General features: G+C 34.8%; 1 protein-coding gene, 1 non-coding gene and 1 pseudogene across 16 annotated transcripts in view; 1 reads left to right on the top strand and 2 right to left on the bottom strand.

The window, feature by feature from the left end:
* MINDY2 (MINDY lysine 48 deubiquitinase 2) overlaps positions 1 to 18,576 on the top strand; it is a 115,783-nt gene that overhangs the window by 59,480 nt on the left and 37,727 nt on the right. For 5 of the 15 annotated variants that reach the window (XM_060294208.2, XM_060294207.2, XM_060294206.2 and 2 more), the window contains exons 7-9: positions 7,830 to 8,003; positions 10,357 to 10,551; positions 14,493 to 14,625. In XM_060294208.2, the coding sequence (XP_060150191.1) occupies positions 7,830 to 8,003; positions 10,357 to 10,551; positions 14,493 to 14,510 (387 nt within the window). In that variant the 3' untranslated portion in view covers positions 14,511 to 14,625. Of the gene's footprint in view, positions 1 to 7,829; positions 8,004 to 10,356; positions 11,789 to 11,822; positions 14,626 to 18,576 lie in introns of those variants that run through there. The other 10 variants (XM_060294202.2, XM_060294201.2, XM_060294198.2 and 7 more) reach the window with 8 other exon arrangements.
* Positions 1,692 to 2,445, bottom strand: LOC132596753 (RING finger protein 11 pseudogene; annotated as a pseudogene).
* Positions 8,381 to 8,487, bottom strand: LOC115864885 (U6 spliceosomal RNA). The gene has a single exon (XR_004044178.1). It is a non-coding gene; the product is annotated as a U6 spliceosomal RNA (small nuclear RNA).

The raw sequence follows: 18,576 nt of genomic DNA, 5'->3' as shown, positions 1-18,576 counted from the left end.
AGTTCATTTAACAATCTAGAAAAAAGAAAGTGACTATAATACTTGATGACAGACATCATGTTTAAGTAGAAAACACAAAGATAGAAAAAAGTAATATCTCTGAAAATATTGCACAACTTCAGGTGTTTCCTCCAAATTTGCTTTATGTAATTGGATATAAATTAATGAACAAAAACTTAAGCAAGATACATGTAACAATTTAACAGAACCTGATAATCTAATTTCTTTCCATTTTTCTCAAACTCATTGTGGGGCTTATAAGAAAATTAACCAACATAGATACTGCTACAGTTGAATGTTAAATCTTTAAGTGCTTATGACATACTAAATTCTTCTATAATGCAATTATGAAGAACCCTTCAAGAGACTTGTGTTTTATATGTAGAAAAGTGTTAAAGTCAAATATTCATCTCAATATAAAATAATAAGAAACATTTCTGATTGTTTGGTTGAGATTGCTTCTCCTTTTGCTAATGAATGATTTTTTTAGCTGTAATATCACTGAGTTGAACAAATATGTCACCTTTGAGTACATTAAGAAAAATAAACACATGCTAAATGGATAAAACATTACAACTACATCCTTACTAGACCATCTCTACTTCTAACACTTCAGAAGCTTAGAGATTCAGTGTTCTTATATTAACTGCAAGAAAAAGATAAAAGAGAAATTCCTTCTTTTTTGAGATCACAACTATGAAGTCATGTGGTTATACAAATTCTGCATTTGTGTGCAAAACATGAAACACATTTATCTTAATTCTCCCTGCTTAGAATTGTCAATCAACTAGCAGGACTGTTCTTCCAAGAAACAGAAACAGAGATGTGTTTTACATAACTTCAATAACCTCAGCACTACAATACAGGGAAGGAGGTCACAGGAAAGAATAAATCAAAATTGTTACAACTGAGAAACTTTTCTCAGTTTAACCATGGTGCCACTTTCATTTTTACATAAGCATGGTGGCATAATTCAAGCTCAATAAATCAGAATTCTTAATGTTTGAAATTTACCTTGACTTTTAGTTATCACCATATTAACAACCAAACTAATTAGGTGAAACACATAAGAAAGGGTAATATTAAATCCCACTTTACTAGAGTTGGTTTCTTGACACATTAACTCATTTTTTTTATAGAAAAGGGATAGTGCATCTCAGCTTGCTTACACACTAGGAGATCACTTTGAATTCTGCATTTCCTAACTGCAAACAGATATAGCACTTATAACAGGTTATAAATAAAGTGGTTTTCAAGCATAGAGCCAGCCCCAACGATAATAATACACTATTTAAAAAGACCTAAGGCAATGAATTCCATTTCCAGTGGATAAAAGAACTGTACAAACAAGCTTAAAACTACTTTTTTTGTGCCAGTGTTGTAAAATGGAGCTTTTAATAAAACCTTGACCCAAATGCCAGCAACTTGAGAAAATAATTTGGGTGGGGGGAAGAAGAAAATTACTTCATTTAGGAAAAACAACCACTATCTTTTTCCTAATCTTCGACATACGCAATTTAAACTTATACAGCTGCTTTAACACTTTACACAATTCCTATGTACTGGAGCAATAACAAGATCTAAATACAATTATATTCTTGAACACTGGGTCAAGGCTTTACATAAAAATACCTTCCTATTTTTCCCCCTAAGTTTCTAAAATATCACATACTTTTCCCCAACAGCTGCAGCCATTCAGGAATATTTAGGAAACTTTCGTGCATGATCTTAATCCCTAATCCCTGGCTTTTTGGGCTCAGTGACAAAAGATCAAAACCACCAAAAATGATGGTTCACTTGAAGTCAGATGAGAGACCCTGGCTCAGTCAGTCTCGTAGGACGAAAGCAGTGCTGCATCAACGGGCTTCATGCAGGAGGGGCATGTGAAGGATCTCATCAACCAGTCGTCCATACAGTCCAGATGATAGATGTGCATGCACGGGAGAAATCGAATTGGGTCCCCATGAACAAAGTCCATCATACAGATCACACACTCCCAGATCTTTTTTTCTGATCCATCTCTTCCAGGTTCATAAACTCCTTTAGGCAGATGCTGTATAAGGCCTATTCTTTGAGCTATCCTAATTTGTTCCTCTTCAGTCAGCTGAGTTGCTAAGCGAGTCTGGCTAGGTGTTGGATGATAGACCGGAACTGGAACTTGTTCCTGATATGGCGGCGGCGGCTCCTGATCCTGCTCAGCGCCCTCGCCAAAGCTAGCCCGGTCGGACTGAGACTCGTGAAGCAGGGAGATGTCATCCGAAGTGGGGGACTTGAGGCAGTTCCCCATCTTCCGGGGCTGGGGTGTGTGATCTGTGCGCTGTTTTGACAGTCTTCTCCCCTCCATAGACTTTTTAATTAGGCCTTCTGTCATCGCAGAGTCACAGAGGATGTGTGAATTAAATTGATTTTTTCCCTATTATACTTTTTTCCTATTCTTGATTTTTATAATAATTTACCAGTCAACTTCACACTTCTCAACTGTGTATGGATCTATGGTGGGTTTTTTTTGCGACACGCGGGCCTCTCACCGCTGCGGCCTCTCCCGCTGCGGCCTCTCCCGCTGCGGAGCACAGGCTCCGGACGCGCAGGCTCAGCGGCCGTGGCTCACGGGCCCAGCCGCTCCGCGGCACGTGGGATCCTCCCAGACCGGGGCACGAACCCGTGTCCCCTGCATCGGCAGGCGGACTCCCAACCACTGCGCCACCAGGGAAGCCCGGATCTATGGTTTTGATTGCACAGCCTCTCATGACATTTTCTCTGACAGCAGATACTAGTTGACTTCCTGTTTTTGGAAACTCCTCTTATTTCTAGTTTTGTGGTTTACCATTCCTAAACTCTGGACAAGTACCTCTTCCATTACTAGCAAAGCAATCAAGTCCAGCTCTTGTTAGTTATTAGTTGTAATAGCACTCTCCATGAACCCTTGATTAAACTATTCTTCCCTCACCTGTCCATTGGCAAAAATACATATACCCCTAATTTCTATCTCGTATGTTACCTTGCTCCATGTAATTCCATTTAATCTTGTACAGTTAAACTGGGCAGATCATTTTGGCAAATCCACATTGAGTACATGATCCTACGAAGATCTGTGCTTTTCATCAGCATAACTAAGATTAGGATCTGAAAGTAGCAGGAGGAGATGCTAGTGAGAGTGCACATGCTTTCAGGGCCATTCTTGTGGTTCTAAATAGTAAGATGACTTTTAACCAGACAGGAAATTTGAAAGTATAAAAATGGGCTGTAAATAAATCCGCACTTTCCTAGAAACAGACCTATTTTGGTCTGTTCTGCTTTGGGATTCTTATATATATAACTCTATATCCAAGATCTAGTTATTCCTTTTTATTTTAATGATCCTCCTCCGCTTCTCTAATACTTCCTGCTTGCTCTTTTTTAAAAAAATAAAATTTAAAATTTATTTATTTTTGGCTGCGTTGGGTCCCCGCTGCTGCATGCGGGCACTTAACAGCCGCGGCAAGCGGGGGCCAGCCCTCGCCGCGGCACGCGGGCCCCTCACCACGGTGGCCTCTCCCACCACAGAGCACAGGCTCCAGGCATGCGAGCCTCAGTAGCCGTGGCCCACAGGCTCAGCATTTGTGGCCTAAGGGCTCTAGAGCACAGGCCCAGCAGTTGTGGCACACGGGTCCAGTCCAGTCGCTTCGCGGCATGTGGGATCCTCCCAGACCAGGGATCGAACCTGCGTTCTCTGCACTGGCAGGGAGACTTCCAACCACCGCACCACCAGGGAAGCCCCCCTGCTTGCTCTTGAGTAAAATAAACTACTGATTCCTTGGCCTCTGTCTAGATCACCTAGCTTCTAGATCTTTGGTTAAATAACGAAATCTGCCTAGTTCTTTCCCCATCGTGACTCCCCCTTGATCATCCCTTTCCCATATCAACTTTTATATCCATGTCTTGACTGTTTCCTCTACCTCTTGTTTTTAAATTATTGACAACTCTCTGGAGTATATTCGAAACCAAGGTGTTTTTTAAGGTTAGCTTTTATTAGTTTGCTTTTTTACTTTACATTTAAGGATTAGAAGTGAGAGTAGTTTAGGAGATACAGTTCAAGATAAGTACTAAAGCCATATTAAAGAAATAAAATAAGTTTGTCCATTCACTTTTCTCTTCAACTAAGACTATGGTGGGAATTTTTTTTTCCACAGAAGGCTACACTTAAGTAAAAATTCACCTAATTTAGATATTTTTAAAAGGTAGTTAATACATCAAAAATTGTCACTTTTTTTTTTTTTTTGGGCCGTGCCACACACCTTGTAGGATCTTAGTTCCCCGACCAGGGATCAAACCCATGGCCCCTGCAATGGAAGCGTGGAGTACTAACCAATGGACCACCAGGGAATTTCCAAATTGTCACTTTCTTTTAAAAAAATTTTTTAGAGGCAGGAAGGGGAAAGAAATGTGGTAACAGAAAAGTGATTCCAACAGTACAGGCAGAGAGATCCAGCTTTTCCTTTTAAATAAGAGGCAGGAAAAGGAGATAGATAAAGAAACCCAGATAGATTTAGGGGCTGTTCACGTGCCCTGCATTATACTAAGCATTTTACATTCATTATCTCATTTAATTTTCACAACTTCCCACTTTACATCTGAGAGAACAGGCTTAAAGCCCTGAGTAACTTGCTGAAGACCACACAGCTTGTAAACAGCTCCAGTCTGACTTTTAACTTCACACTCTCAACAGCTCTGCCTCTCTGGGTGGGTAAGAAAGTTACTTGTAGGTGAGATTGATGTTTGTTAAGTAGGAGTAAAGTTCATCTTTCAATTTATAAAATTCCTTAGAAATCCTCTCATCTCACTGATTGTATATCACTTTATAAGAAAAGAAAACTAAGGTCCAAAGACTTTAAATAATTCAAATCCAAGCTAGTTAACCAGAAACATTCAGGCAGTGCTTTGCTCTGTATTTTAAAGCCTGGAATTACTTTATTTTTGTATTACATTATCAGGTTTTCTTCTATTTTACCAATTTACAAAATGTGATAGTATTATGTATATTGTTAATAAAAGTAACGTATATACTCTATATAGAATTATCAGAGTATTTTAGGTAGAACAGGTTTTCGTTCAGTCTTCTTTTGTGATTTAATTGCCCATTTTTAAAAAAATTTTAAAAATTATCTAATGTCATTTGTTTTTATGTAATAATAAACATACATTTTATACATTAATAAACAATTTAATTTAATATATGCATTCTGTATTTTTTTGTGAAATTAATATTTTAGAGACTGGTGAGTCAGATTAGGCAGAAGATTTAAGGCTTAGAAAAGAAAGCTTTGGCTAGATAATATTAACAAAAGTGCTGGGATACAAAAGCAAGGAATATTTTTTTTTTTTTTTTTTTGTTGCGGTTCGTGGGCCTCTCACTGTCGTAGCCTCTCCCGTTGCGGAACACAGGCTCTGGACGCGCAGGCTCAGCGGCCATGGCTCACGGGCCCAGCCACTCCGCGGCATGTGGGATCTTCCCGGACTGGGGCACGAACCCGAGTCCCCTGCATCAGCAGGCTGACTCTCAACCACTGCACCACCAGGGAAGCCCCCAAGAAATATTCTTGATGGTGATTTAATTGTAGACTCTCAGGAACAAATGGGCCTAAAGTATTCAGTACTATACTGACACATGCTTTGTTATTTTAAGTAATAACCAGCATTGTTGACAGTGGACCAGTTACAGACTTTTTTTGATAAATGTCAAGATCTAAAAGAGGAAGAAATTGAGGCTGATGGTCCATGAGAAGACAGGTCACCTATACCAAGAAATGGATACTTTTAGTTAAAACTTTTAAGTATTCATGTGCTATGGATGATAGTAGCTTTCAATAGAAACGCTCCCAGAATTTACCTATCCTAAAGTGTCATTTGGAGGAAAGTTATTGATAAGATTATAGTTCCTTCCCAACAAACAGCCAATCTAATATATGATCTATACAAAATAAACTGTAAAACTTACATATTATATAATATGTTGAAATGCATTGTGATAAGTATAAAGAGAAGGGTCAGATCTATTCAGTGGAAAATTAGTTTTTCTCTTAAATTATCCCAGAACAAGGTAGACCCTAACTGGGTATTAAAAATATGTTAAGGGGCCTCCCTGGTGGGGCAGTGGTTGAGAGTCCACCTGCCGATGCAGGGGACACGGGTTCGTGCCCCGGTCCGGGAGGATCCCACATGCCACGGAGCGGCTGGGCCCGTGAGCCATGGCCGCTGAGCCTGAGTGTCCGGAGCCTGTGCTCCACAAAGGGAGAGGCCACAATGGTGAGAGGCCCGCGTACCGCAAAAAAAAAATAAAAAATAAAATGTTAGGTAATGACACTGCATGGGTGAATAAAACATGACTCTGGTCCTCAAGGAGCTTAAAATGTATTAAGAGAGATGATTAAGTAAACAGACAACTGCAATTCAATGTATAAAGTGCTATAATACTGTTAAGTCCAGGATTCTATGAAGTCACATAAAAGGGGCACTAATATCAGAGTAAGGTGGGATCATTACTACCCATGATACGAATCCTCAAGCACTTAGCATAGTGCTAAGCATATGGTAGGCATTCAATATTTGATAAATTGGAACGTACCTGATTTAAAAAACAAAACAAAACATGAGCCTGGACTTAATTTTTTCTTAAAACAATGTCTTTAAACTTTATACCAAAATGTGTTTCTTTATGAATCCTTTTCATGTTGCAATAGTAATTTCAGTGACCTTGTAAATTAATCAGTACCTACAGCTGATTCTTGAATGTAACTGCTACTAGACAACAGGAAAGACTGTACTTCAGGAGGAGCTGTGTCCTATAGTGCTGGACACATAGTAAATGTTCAAAAATAACAACTACTTAGTTTTTTTTAAAGCTTCAGAATTTATTCAGTAATTCTCTACCCTCACCACCAAATTCTTTAAAGGAATTTCTTATTAGTAATTATTAAGATTGTGTATAAGTGAGAACTTGAAAAGTATGATTCTTGTGCAATAATAAACACTATATTAACCAGTGGGAACTCTGAACAAGTAAATGAAAGTTGTCCTTGGCAAATCTGAAATAAAAATGGCTTACAAATGTTATATGGTATACTAGGGACACTTTACATATGATTGGAGTTAAAACTAATGCATATGAGCAATTAGAGATCAATGCTAAATTCTATGGTAATGACTGTAAATACATTATGACTTCATTGATTAATTCAATAAATATTAGGCTTCAACTTTATGATACAGCCTACACTAGGCCCAGAGATAGATTAAAAAATACAGTCTGGGGAACGAGGAAGAAAACATAATCATTGTACAGTGTGATTTAATGCTACTATAGAAAAAGTACAAAGTACTGTCGGTGTATAAATTAAGAGCAGCTAATGGTGCAGAGAAGGAAAAATTGGTATGAAATGGATTAGTCATATGTGCTTAATTTTTTTAAAAAATAGGCAATATGATATAATTTTATTGTGACTATATCTTATTTGTTATCTGATGTATTTTTTAGGAACTTGTATAGTATTTTTCTATTTTGTGAAAGGAGATTAAAAAACCCCAAGGGCTATTTATAAGTTATGAATTAGTTGAACATGCCAAGAACTCCTATTTCTCATCATACTGTAGTGTACCTTTTATAAACTATATTCAAAGCCAAGTGGATATAATTCAGTGAGCAAATAAGATATCTTACTTGGTCAACTATTTAGTAGGTTATGCAGACCTAACTAGTAGGAATAATTATATGTTTTAAAAAGATTATACAGTTTCTCTTAAATATTAACTAGCTTTGATCAACTTAACAGTCCTTTTTCTTATTTCTTATTAAGGGTCTGCTGTATTTGTTGGTAACAGACCAGGGGTTTCTCACTGAAGAAAAAGTTGTTTGGGAAAGCCTACACAATGTCGATGGTGATGGAAATTTCTGTGACTCAGAATTTCATCTGCGGCCTCCTTCTGATCCGGAAACTGTATACAGAGGACAACAAGATCAGATAGATCAGGTAAATCTGTTGTTTTATCTTCTTCATATTGTTTAAAGTGCTCATTCCTTTCAAATGTGAATTTAGTTATCCAAATTTTTGAACTAAAAGTTGTTCATTAATATACTTGTGAAATTTTCCTGACACTTCCTAAATAGTTAAGTGATTATTCTACATGTACATTAATTGTACACTTTGGTTCAGAAGACCAGATTATATTGAACTGTGAAGGTCATGGTAAAGAGTTTAAATTTTATTCTAATTGTAGTAGGGAAGGTATGCGAAGTATTAAACATGGAAGTGACATGATCTACTTTACCTTTTTTTTAAATTGAGGTAACATTAGTTTATAACATTATATGTTTCATGTGTATAACAGTATGTTTCTACTTCTGTAAAAAAATATGGAATGCTTCACAAATTTGAGTGTCATCCTTGCATAGGAGCTGTGCTAATCTTCTCTGTATCGTTCCAATTTTAGTATTTATGCTGCTGAAGCGAGCACTACTTTACCTTTTTAAAAACCTGCTATGTGACAAATGCATAGGAAGGACACGGTTGTAAGCAGACTAGCAGTCCAAGCAAGAGGTGATGATGGCTTAGCCTTGGTGGTAGAGATGAAGAGACAAGTACATATTTGAGATCTATTTTGGTTAGTCAGAAAAAGTAGAAAAGAGGGAATCTTGAAGATAGCATACACTGGATAAAGAGTAGGGGGGTGTTCTAAGCCTTAGAGTCCAAGGTAAGGAGGAACAGACACTTACAGCAGGAGCTGCACTACTGAGCAGAATTCTTATTTGGAACTGAAACAGATGAGATTTTTGCCTGCTATTGGTTGGTAGGCTTAGAGCCACAAGTGTGTTTATTACTAGAAGTATAACAGTGATGTGACATTTTCCTCAACTGAGGCAGAAATATGTTTATGTTAAACAGTTGGCACATGTTTTGCTGATAACAATTTAAGTGCATAGAGACTGTGTTCATTTAACCATTATTCATTGAGCAGTTGTACTGAGCACTATAACTGCATCCTGGGGACACAAAGATAAATCATTCAGTCCTGTCCTCAAAGATTCTTCAGTCTAGTTGGGGAGGCAGGTATTTGACCAACTAATATCATATGTTAAGTTCTATAATGGTAATTTGAATAGCAAGCTATGAATGGATGAAAGAATACTTGATTCAAACAAATACTAATCTTTCTAGGACTCTTGGCCTTCCTTTGACAAACAGCCATAATAATCAACATACTCATTTTCCTTCAGAAGATATACAGGAGCATGGTTTTTTAAGTGTTACTTAAGAGAAATATACAGGATTTTTCTAACTACTGTGTGTAAAAAATATTGGCACAGGAATGAAGTAAAGCAATAGATTGCCACAGTAATCTAGCCATGAGGTGTTGAGAATACATGTATGATATTGTCTTTAAAAGTAGCAATGAAGGGACTTAGCAAAGAGCAGAGTTTGAAGAATTGAGGAGAAAACTTTGAAGGACAAATTCTTGATGTCAGTAAGATAATCATGCTAGATAGTACAAGGTCTTCACAGGCAACAACCTTTTACATATCCTCTGTGGTTATTTAAAATTCTCTTATTTTGAGGGTAGATTGGGGGAGGTGCACAAGAGTAGTCAAGTTTCATTCAGCACTAATTCTTAATAAAAGTGGATGTTTTGTTAGATAATATAACTTTTGACCAAAGATGCATCACTTTCTCTCATAGGAAATAATCTGGGGGTGTGTGTGGGAGGAGAAAGGCATAGTTAATAACTGAATATGATTGTATGATGGACAGCTATGTTGGCTTTAAAAATCATCTTTTGGGAGAATATTTAATAAATAATCTTGGGAAGTTCTTATAACCTTTTTTTAAACAGAAGACTTTTATAACATTAAATGGAAAAGAAAGCAGATTATGATAGTTTCAGGGGTTGGGAGATGTGTTTGTGTTTGTATGTGAATATAGAAAAAAATGATTAATATATAACAATTATATATTAATTGTTAACAGTAGTTGGCTCTGTGTAATGATATTATGGTAATCTTAACTTTCTTATTTATGCTTTTTTACTTTGTAACAATTTTCTACAGACGTGTTTTTTTTTTTTAAGCTTTTCTGAATGCCTTATATACTGCTTCTAGAAGGAATTTCAAATGAATATTTAAAATATTTATAACAATGGCAACATCACTGAAATAATTTCATTACCTCCCAAACAAATATACAGAAAACTTCTATTTTTACATTTACCCTCTGGTATGTTTTTTAAAAGCCACTCTGATAGGTTTGTAGATATAACCCCTATATTTCACACACGTTAGTTCTTGGATGAAATCTCATAGCTAAAAATGGTTATCATTTAATTTCTTAGGACTATCTTATGGCATTATCTCTACAACAAGAACAGCAGAGCCAAGAGATCAATTGGGAACAAATACCTGAAGGAATCAGTGATTTGGAACTAGCAAAGAAACTCCAAGAAGAAGAGGATAGACGAGCTTCTCAATATTACCAGGAACAGGAACAAGCAGCAGCAGCTGCTGCTTCTGCTTCTACACAGGCCCAGGTAAAAACTAGTGTTCTGATCCTTAAATATAATGATCACTTTAGCAATAAAGAAATTTGTGCTGAGATAAAAACTTTTAAGTTAGGTATTGACTCTGTTAGCATTTTTAGCATCCATGGATTTTATGACATTGTTCTAAGTTTGTGATTATCTTAATATATTTCTAATTTAGTTAATTTTACTTTTTCTGAGGTTCTGATGGGAAGATTTTCCAAATTTATTAAGTTCTTAATAGCTTCAAACAATATAAACCAATATGAACAAATCTTTCCTATCAATTAGAAGGCAGTATGAGGTACTGCTGGAAAGAATGTAGACTTTGGAGCCAGATAAATGTGGATTTGCATTTTCTGCTTCTGTCTCCCCTTACTAGGTGCAACATGGACAAAGTCCTCTACGTCTCTTAGCTTCATTTTCCCTATCTGGAAAAAAGAAGATAATACTTAACCCTTAGGTTTGTGGTTAAGAATAAATAATGTTAGCATTTAATCCAATGTTTGACATGTGCTAAGTATTCAACAAAGGTTAGCACCTTTCCACTTTCCCCAGCTAAATGTTTTAAGCACTGAAAATGTAACTAAGGGGGTTTCTATTTCTTAAATCTCATTTCATTAAATGAAAAAAATATTCCCCTTCTTTTATGTTTGTACCATGCTAGAACTATTCCTTTGATTTGGGTATTCAAGAAAGCTTGATGCCCTTTAAGATCTGATGAAACTTTAAATATAGAGGTCTCTATTAAAATAGGTATAACATTTCTATTTCTAGAAATATTGACTACTCCAAGCTTAAAATTTAAAACCTACCATGTTATGATTAGCTTTTCACTAAAAAAGTTCTCTCATTGCACAGAATACACACTTCACACTCTGAGTCCTCAGGGGTTTTTTTCCCTCCTTTTAAAATCTGTTTATTATAGTATTTAATGAGATCTTGGAAAACTATTGTAGCTTGCCAAAAGGTGTCACTTTCTTTAACATTTCCTAAACTTTAACATAAGTTATCTTGAATTTGAGTCTTCAGGCAATATAATGCTATATGTTATTTATTGTTTGAAGTTCCATTTACTTAGAATAATGGATACATTAATTATATCTATTCTGAATGATAGAGGCAGTTATTCAGATACCATATCACATAACAAGTCTATACACCAATAGCCTTTTTCCACTAATAATTCATTTCACTCCTGTAGTTTTTCTTTCTAGATAACTATGCTTAAGCATCTTGGAAAAATTGTGGTAATTTTTTCCTGTTTATTTTTCTTAAAGCAAAGCCAGCCAGCACAAGCCTCTCCATCGAGTGGCAGACAATCTGGGAATAGTGAACGTAAACGAAAGGAACCTCGAGAAAAAGATAAAGAAAAAGAAAAGGAAAAAAATAGCTGTGTCATTTTGTAACAAGTATGGGTCATGTTGGAACCATCTGTATGTCTTCAGAAACAAAACCATAGGAGGAAAGGAAGAAAAACCGATAAATACCGTCTGTGCCTGATTTCCCAATGGATTTTGTTCATGTTTTTCAGGGGAAAGGTTGTTACTTAGTTACAATCAGACTTTTTCAAGTCACACAGTACACTCTTCATGAGCTGGAGTTTCATGTTACAAGTTGAAAATGCTGTGTGTTGTCATTCATGAAAAATAATGCACTTGTAGCCAAATAAGCAAATCACAGCAAATTTGTGTCATAGTGACATTCATAACTCATATCAGTTAGTAAGCTATTTCATCTTCTATTCTAACAATGAATAGTATTCATTGTTTCCTTCCTCAAATCTAAATATTAGCACAATAATTTCTGAAATTAATTTTTACAATGTAAAATTATGATCTAATCCATGAGAAACCAGGGGTTTAATATAGATTTAAAAAGAAAAGAAAAGACACAAATAACAAGAATAAATAACCCTCAATTATATATTGGACTAGTTCAGCCCTTGAACAGCTTTACGTTTCTTTAGGAATGTACATTTTAGATATATCTTGAGAACTGATAATGGAGCTTGGATTTAATTTAGATAGAAAAAAAAAGATTTGTATTTCTTTTCCAATAAAAAAAAATTACATAACACCAATACTCATCAAAATCAAATCTTAATAACTTTGTAGTGTTATAAAATTTGAGGAATTTTGAAATCTTTAATAAAGGTTACTTGGACCACAGTTACTATTTATTGATAGTGTGATAAGTGAGTATAAAGAGGAAACCATGTGGATGCTAGGCCTTGTAAATATGGAGATGTAGAAATAGAAAAGGAGATAGTTAAGTGTCTACCTTTTTCTAAAATTACCTTGAACCTTAAATTTTAAATGTTTATTTTCTAGAAAATTAAGTATACTTATTAAAACCAACAAAAAAGCACATTTTTGAAATGATGTTAGATACTCTCTCAGTCTAGTGGAAAAACATTAGTAAAAATCTGTTTGAGGATAAGAATCTGGAGGAATTTATGTAGAAGCAATCAGATTATTCTAACTTATGAGAACCAAATAAACCTATAACATCTTATAGTGTTTCTAGGATTCAGAAAGAATATTTATTGAACTTTATTATGAGGCAACACATATTTTCCTGTATTTCTATAGTTTGGAAAACTATCCTTAATAGTCCTTTTTATATGCTTTATATTTAAAAGTTTGTTTTAGTCATTTTTGAAAAGACTGTTGCTGCTGCAAGTAGTTACGTGATTTACATTCTAAGCCTCAGTAAATTTGTTTGTTCAAGAGCATCTTAATCTAACCTGAGCATCCACTTGGAGAATGCTTTTTGTGGTCTGGGGTGACAAAAGACTACACAAAAAATGTGGTCTTGATTTCTTAAGCTATGTCCTTAACATTCTCCGTGATCCAGGACCAGATATAAGATAAATCTATATGTAAAAAGTAAAGTCTTATTTATGGAAGAAATTATTCTAAGGGAAATATCCAGGGTCAAGCTGTATCTTTTACATCCTTCTATATTGCATGTCTGTTTATGTTATGCCATTTGTTATTCCTTCAAATTTCATATGCTAGCATAAGTCATCAGAGAACCTGTTTGGGGTATAAAACTTTCATACAAAATATTTGGTTAGTCTCTTAATAATAACCCAGAATATGTTTATATTGCTAAAGTAATCAAATGTACTACAGAATTCTCTATTGGCTCAAACAAGTTGATTTTTAGGCCAAGTTTATTCTTGATATCACTCTGTTGGTTAAAGGAGGAAACTCAAACCTCAGTGTTTGTTTTTCCCAGAACAGATAGTAGTGACAGTGCATTATATTTTATTAAGAAGCAAAACAATAAATCCTTAGAAATTTTAAAAAACATATTTGAGGCATATTTTCCCATAATTATATACTTAACTATTTATTGCCCTTGCAAAATATATGTGTAGAAGGTATTCTTCTGTTAATTGTTACTGTCTTAATTTGTTCCAAAGATAACACTGCCATTCTGCAGTCCCATTAGAAGAAAAAAAAAATTCACTCAAAACCAGCAGTGCTGCTATCAGATAAGTAAATGTCAACGTATACTTATAAGAAATAACTAAGAAATGTAATGTGTTTGTTAATTCAACCTTTTTCTATGTAATATTTCCCAGTCAGGCTTTCTTACATTCCTGGAATTCAGTTTGATATACCAAGAGTAATAATGATAAAATGTTTACTTTGAATACTGTGGGGGAAAATTAAATGTTCAATTCTATTAAAAAAAAAAAACTTCTGAGAGATACTGGTTTCCCATCCTTGAAAGTTATAAAGAATTTAGAGCTATTATGTCTTTATTTTGCTCAAGTCAACAAATTACATATTCAGACATTTCATTGTTGGTTTAGGTGCACTGGAATTTGATAGTGGTATATTAAAGTCTTTCCTTCACAGTATTTTATAATGCTTGAAAACTGTTACATGTGCACTGCTAGTAGAAATTAGAACTTAAACATTTTTGTTTTTAAGATTTATAGGCTAGATTAGAGACACATTTGCATCAACCAGTCACCTCTTCTGCAACCAGAGCTAGCAAAAGAAGCAGATGAATGAATGGATATGGTCATTGAACTGTCTCATACTTCAAAGACTTTTCCTTAAGGTTAGTGACCAGTCTTTGTTAACAGTATGAAAATTTTCTTCATGTTAATCCCATTGAATCAACAACGCTGTGATTTATAATATGTTATCAACACTAAAAAATACATCGTGTGTGTGTGTATGTGTGTGTTTCTGAAGCAAGGATCCATGACTTCTAATAGATTCTCAAAGGAGTCTCAGATTTAAGAATCATCATCACCAAGCTGTTTAAGGCAGCTAAAATTGGAATTGGCTGCTTCCTATAATATGCTGTTTCAATGTGCGTAGTTAAAGTAACTTATTTCATGTTTCAAAATGTCAAGTTAGTAGTTGAATGAGACATAGATTTAAGGTTAAGATTAGTCTTTGGAATATATGTATATATTTTTTGTCTAAAATTTCTAGTATTTGACTACTTATGTTTTGAATTCTTCCTCATACTTCTTGATCTTAGCTTAATTAAGCAAGTTACTATCAGAGATTAGTTGACTGAACCCAACATTAACCATTTTGTACTTTCACAAAACCTTAACATTTTGTTTTTAATGAATCACCAACTCAGTTCACAAAGAGACAGAAGATCTTGAGAGGAAAGAGGACTAGAAGTAAAATATATATTTAAGGAAAGAACTATCATATTAATGTTGGCATATAAAGCAGATATTTGTAAAATTCTGCTGGAGAAAAATCAAGGCAAGAATTTCTAGAACTGTCCTAAAACAATCTCATTTATTTAAATTTTTTTTTTAAAAAAAGCAAAAAGCAAATTGATTGTAAAACATGATGGAAAGCTTATGGCTTTTACCTATCACAGAATATTTGGGCATACAACTTAAACTATAATAATAAATTTACTAATGTTTGATAAAATAAGATGGAGGCATTAAAGATGGCATATAGTTTGTATTTTAAGGTGTGGGAAATGTGAAATTCTGAATCATTTTGTCTAAAAACTTGGCTTTTATCTTGCCTCCGGCAAATTTACCATGCCTCAATTTACTCTAAATATCTAAAGGATGCTCATTTTTAGTGCTTTGCACCTTGGAATAAAGGGCATAGTATAAGCACAGGGTATTATTGAAATAATCATAAATATTACACACATCTTTTGTTCTTGAATGTGTAGAATTTTTCCCCCAATGACAATATTTCTAAAGCCAGTTTTTTGGTTTTTTTAATGCTGTCAAAGTTTGTAGAATTATCTTGTCTTTGAGCATGGCATCATCTCTTCCCCCCATTTTTTTTTTTTTTTTTGCTACGCTGCACAGCATGTGGGATCTTAGTTCCCTCTCCAGGGATCAAACCCGTGCCCCCTGCCAGGGAATTCCCTCTTCCCCACATGTAGTATTTTACAGTTGCTTTTGTGTTCTGTGGGCTATAGGATCAAAACCAAGAGTATTTTGGGAGTATAAAAGCATTAAAAATCTATTTTTTCTGATATCTTTCATATTTCTAAATATTTAGATTCTCTTTGCCTCTTCATGGAACAAAGTACAATGGGATCAGGTTACTAATACATATATGTAAACATTTTTGCATGGATGGAATTCATTTAGATCTCTTAAGTACTGTCCTTTTTAGGGCTATTTAAATTATTTATGTTTTTTAAGTGTAAAATGTTATTTGATAATATACAATTAAATTTCTTTTAGAAAGTGACCGAAAATAGTAAAATAACGGGCTTCCCTGGTGGCACAGTGGTTGAGAGTCCACCTGCCGATGCAGGGGACACGGGTTCTTGCCCCGGTCTGGGAAGATCCCACATGCCGCGGAGCGGCTGGGCCCGTGAGCCATGGCCGCTGAGCCTGCGTGTCCGGAGCCTGTGCTCCGCAACGGGAGAGGCCACAACAGTGAGAGGCCCGCATACTGCCAAAAAAAAAAGTAAAATAACTAACCAGAAACAGAGTTCTTAGGTCCTCTAGTAATTGAGTGTCCTTTTTGACTGATGTCCAACACTTCTAAAGCTCTTGGGAAAACATAAAAAAATTGTGGTTACTCTTCTCTAGTGACACTTTAAAACTAAAATTATAATTGAAGGCTTCTTGAACAAAATATACTGCAATATAGAGATAATGCAGTCTAAGGAACAAATTGCAGGACCCTGATAAGTTTAACTGATTTTGAAGATCTGTCTAAATTTTAACTCATGCATGTCTTACTTAATCCCATTGTTTCTGCCATTAGAAATTAGAGTTTAATAAATTGCGATACACATATATATTTTTACATGAAGGATTCTAGTTTCTAATTTCACTTTTCTGATCTCAAAAAAATTCAACTCAAAAAACAGGGTAAAAGTCTTCAGCTATTGCCTCAAGTTTAGCTTTATCCTGTTGAGCTGAGAAAGGATGAGATTTAGATTTGTCTGCTTATAATAGATATTTTTTAGGTCATGGTACTATCCCAGATAAGGTGTTGAAATACCATGGCAGAAACATATAAAATCTAAGCTTTAAACCACAGTAGATTTAAAGAACAAAAAGTTGTAGTATTATTCTATAATGTCTCTACTTCATCTGATATTAATTCTAAGAATTCCTTCAAATCACTTAATAATTTGTCACCATTAACTTTACAAACCTTATATCTATCCTCACTGTAATATCCTATCTTGAGAGGCAGGGGTGCCTCCTAGGTTAGAGGGTGGACAAAGCAAAATTCTTCTGAAGGTGATCCTGGCTTATTTGGCTCTAGTAGTCACAACTTTAATAGGAATTCAGTAAACTGAAATACCCATTTAAGTTCCCAAATCAGTGACCTGTCCAAATGAGCATTATAACTGAAATACCCTGAAGAGCAGTTCTAACTCATGAAATGTGTTTTAAGACTAAGACTGGCATTTAATCTGTCCTGTATGTCTCTCAATTTTGTCAGTTTTTGTTGTTTTTTACATCGTGGTTGTATGAAATAACCATTTTTTTCCAGGGTATAGAGGATATCCTAAAGCTTTTCAGATTTTTAAAGATGAGGATTTGAAAAGCTTCCAGTAGTTTTTGTTAAAATGCTATCTTCTCAGTAAAATAACAACTATTGTTTTCACACATCCACATATCACAAGTAGGACAATATGATCGGAGACTGATGTATGATTGCTACCCAACAATCAGCAAAAGGGATAATCTTCACTTGTGAAACTTCAGAGGTACCCTGAAAGTCATTTCCTAAAGTTAGTGCATGTGAGTCTTTTTTCCTTGAATTGTGCAGAATAATTGGCTTGTGGCACATATTTGGAGGAGTAGCAAGTGAAATGGTATAATGACTGCAGAGAAAGTGATCTTGAAATACAACAAGAAGAAACAAATTTTCTTCTTCCACTTTATTGCCCAGCTATTTGGGTCAGGAGGTTGCTATGATAGATCTCTATGCCAGGCCAAGAATGGCCAATTGAAATAGAGTTCTCAAAGAGTTTAAATATATAGATTGTGTATGAGTGCCTATTTTTTTTTCTCCTTTTCTTTACTATCTTAATGCCCTTTCTACTTCTGAAATAATTCATCTGTTTTGCTTTATGACCAGCTTTAATTCTAGTTGTAGAATGATAGCAACCCTAGAGATTGATAGAAAAGAGCATTTAAATACATTTTTTGAATAAAGACACTTAAAAGCATCTACCCAGCTTAGGGTTGAACTGAATTTCTATGAAAGAAAGTTATTGTTTGATATGCTAATTATGCTAAAACCATTTGATTTTAAAAAGTAAGTCTTAAGTTTCAGAAGTTTCACTTTTGGAGGATACTCCTAAAAAAGGCATATTGAACACAGATGGGAAAATATAAAATATTTCTGAAAGAATTATTCAGTATTATTCAACGTTTAATTTCATGTTTGTTATTGTACCACAAGGATAGCGTCATTCTTGGATTAAAATGTTGGATTTTTGTTAATATACTTAAATCTGTAACCAGTGGTAACACCCTTAGTATTTTTTATTATAGATTATATTTTATTTCAATAAACTTTGATATTTAGACCA

This window comes from Globicephala melas, chromosome 2 (genome assembly GCF_963455315.2).
Source record: "Globicephala melas chromosome 2, mGloMel1.2, whole genome shotgun sequence".
In the NCBI taxonomy this organism is placed as follows: domain Eukaryota; kingdom Metazoa; phylum Chordata; class Mammalia; order Artiodactyla; family Delphinidae; genus Globicephala; species Globicephala melas.
Note: the sequence above shows the minus strand (reverse complement) of the source record. Positions and strands in the feature narration are given on the sequence as shown.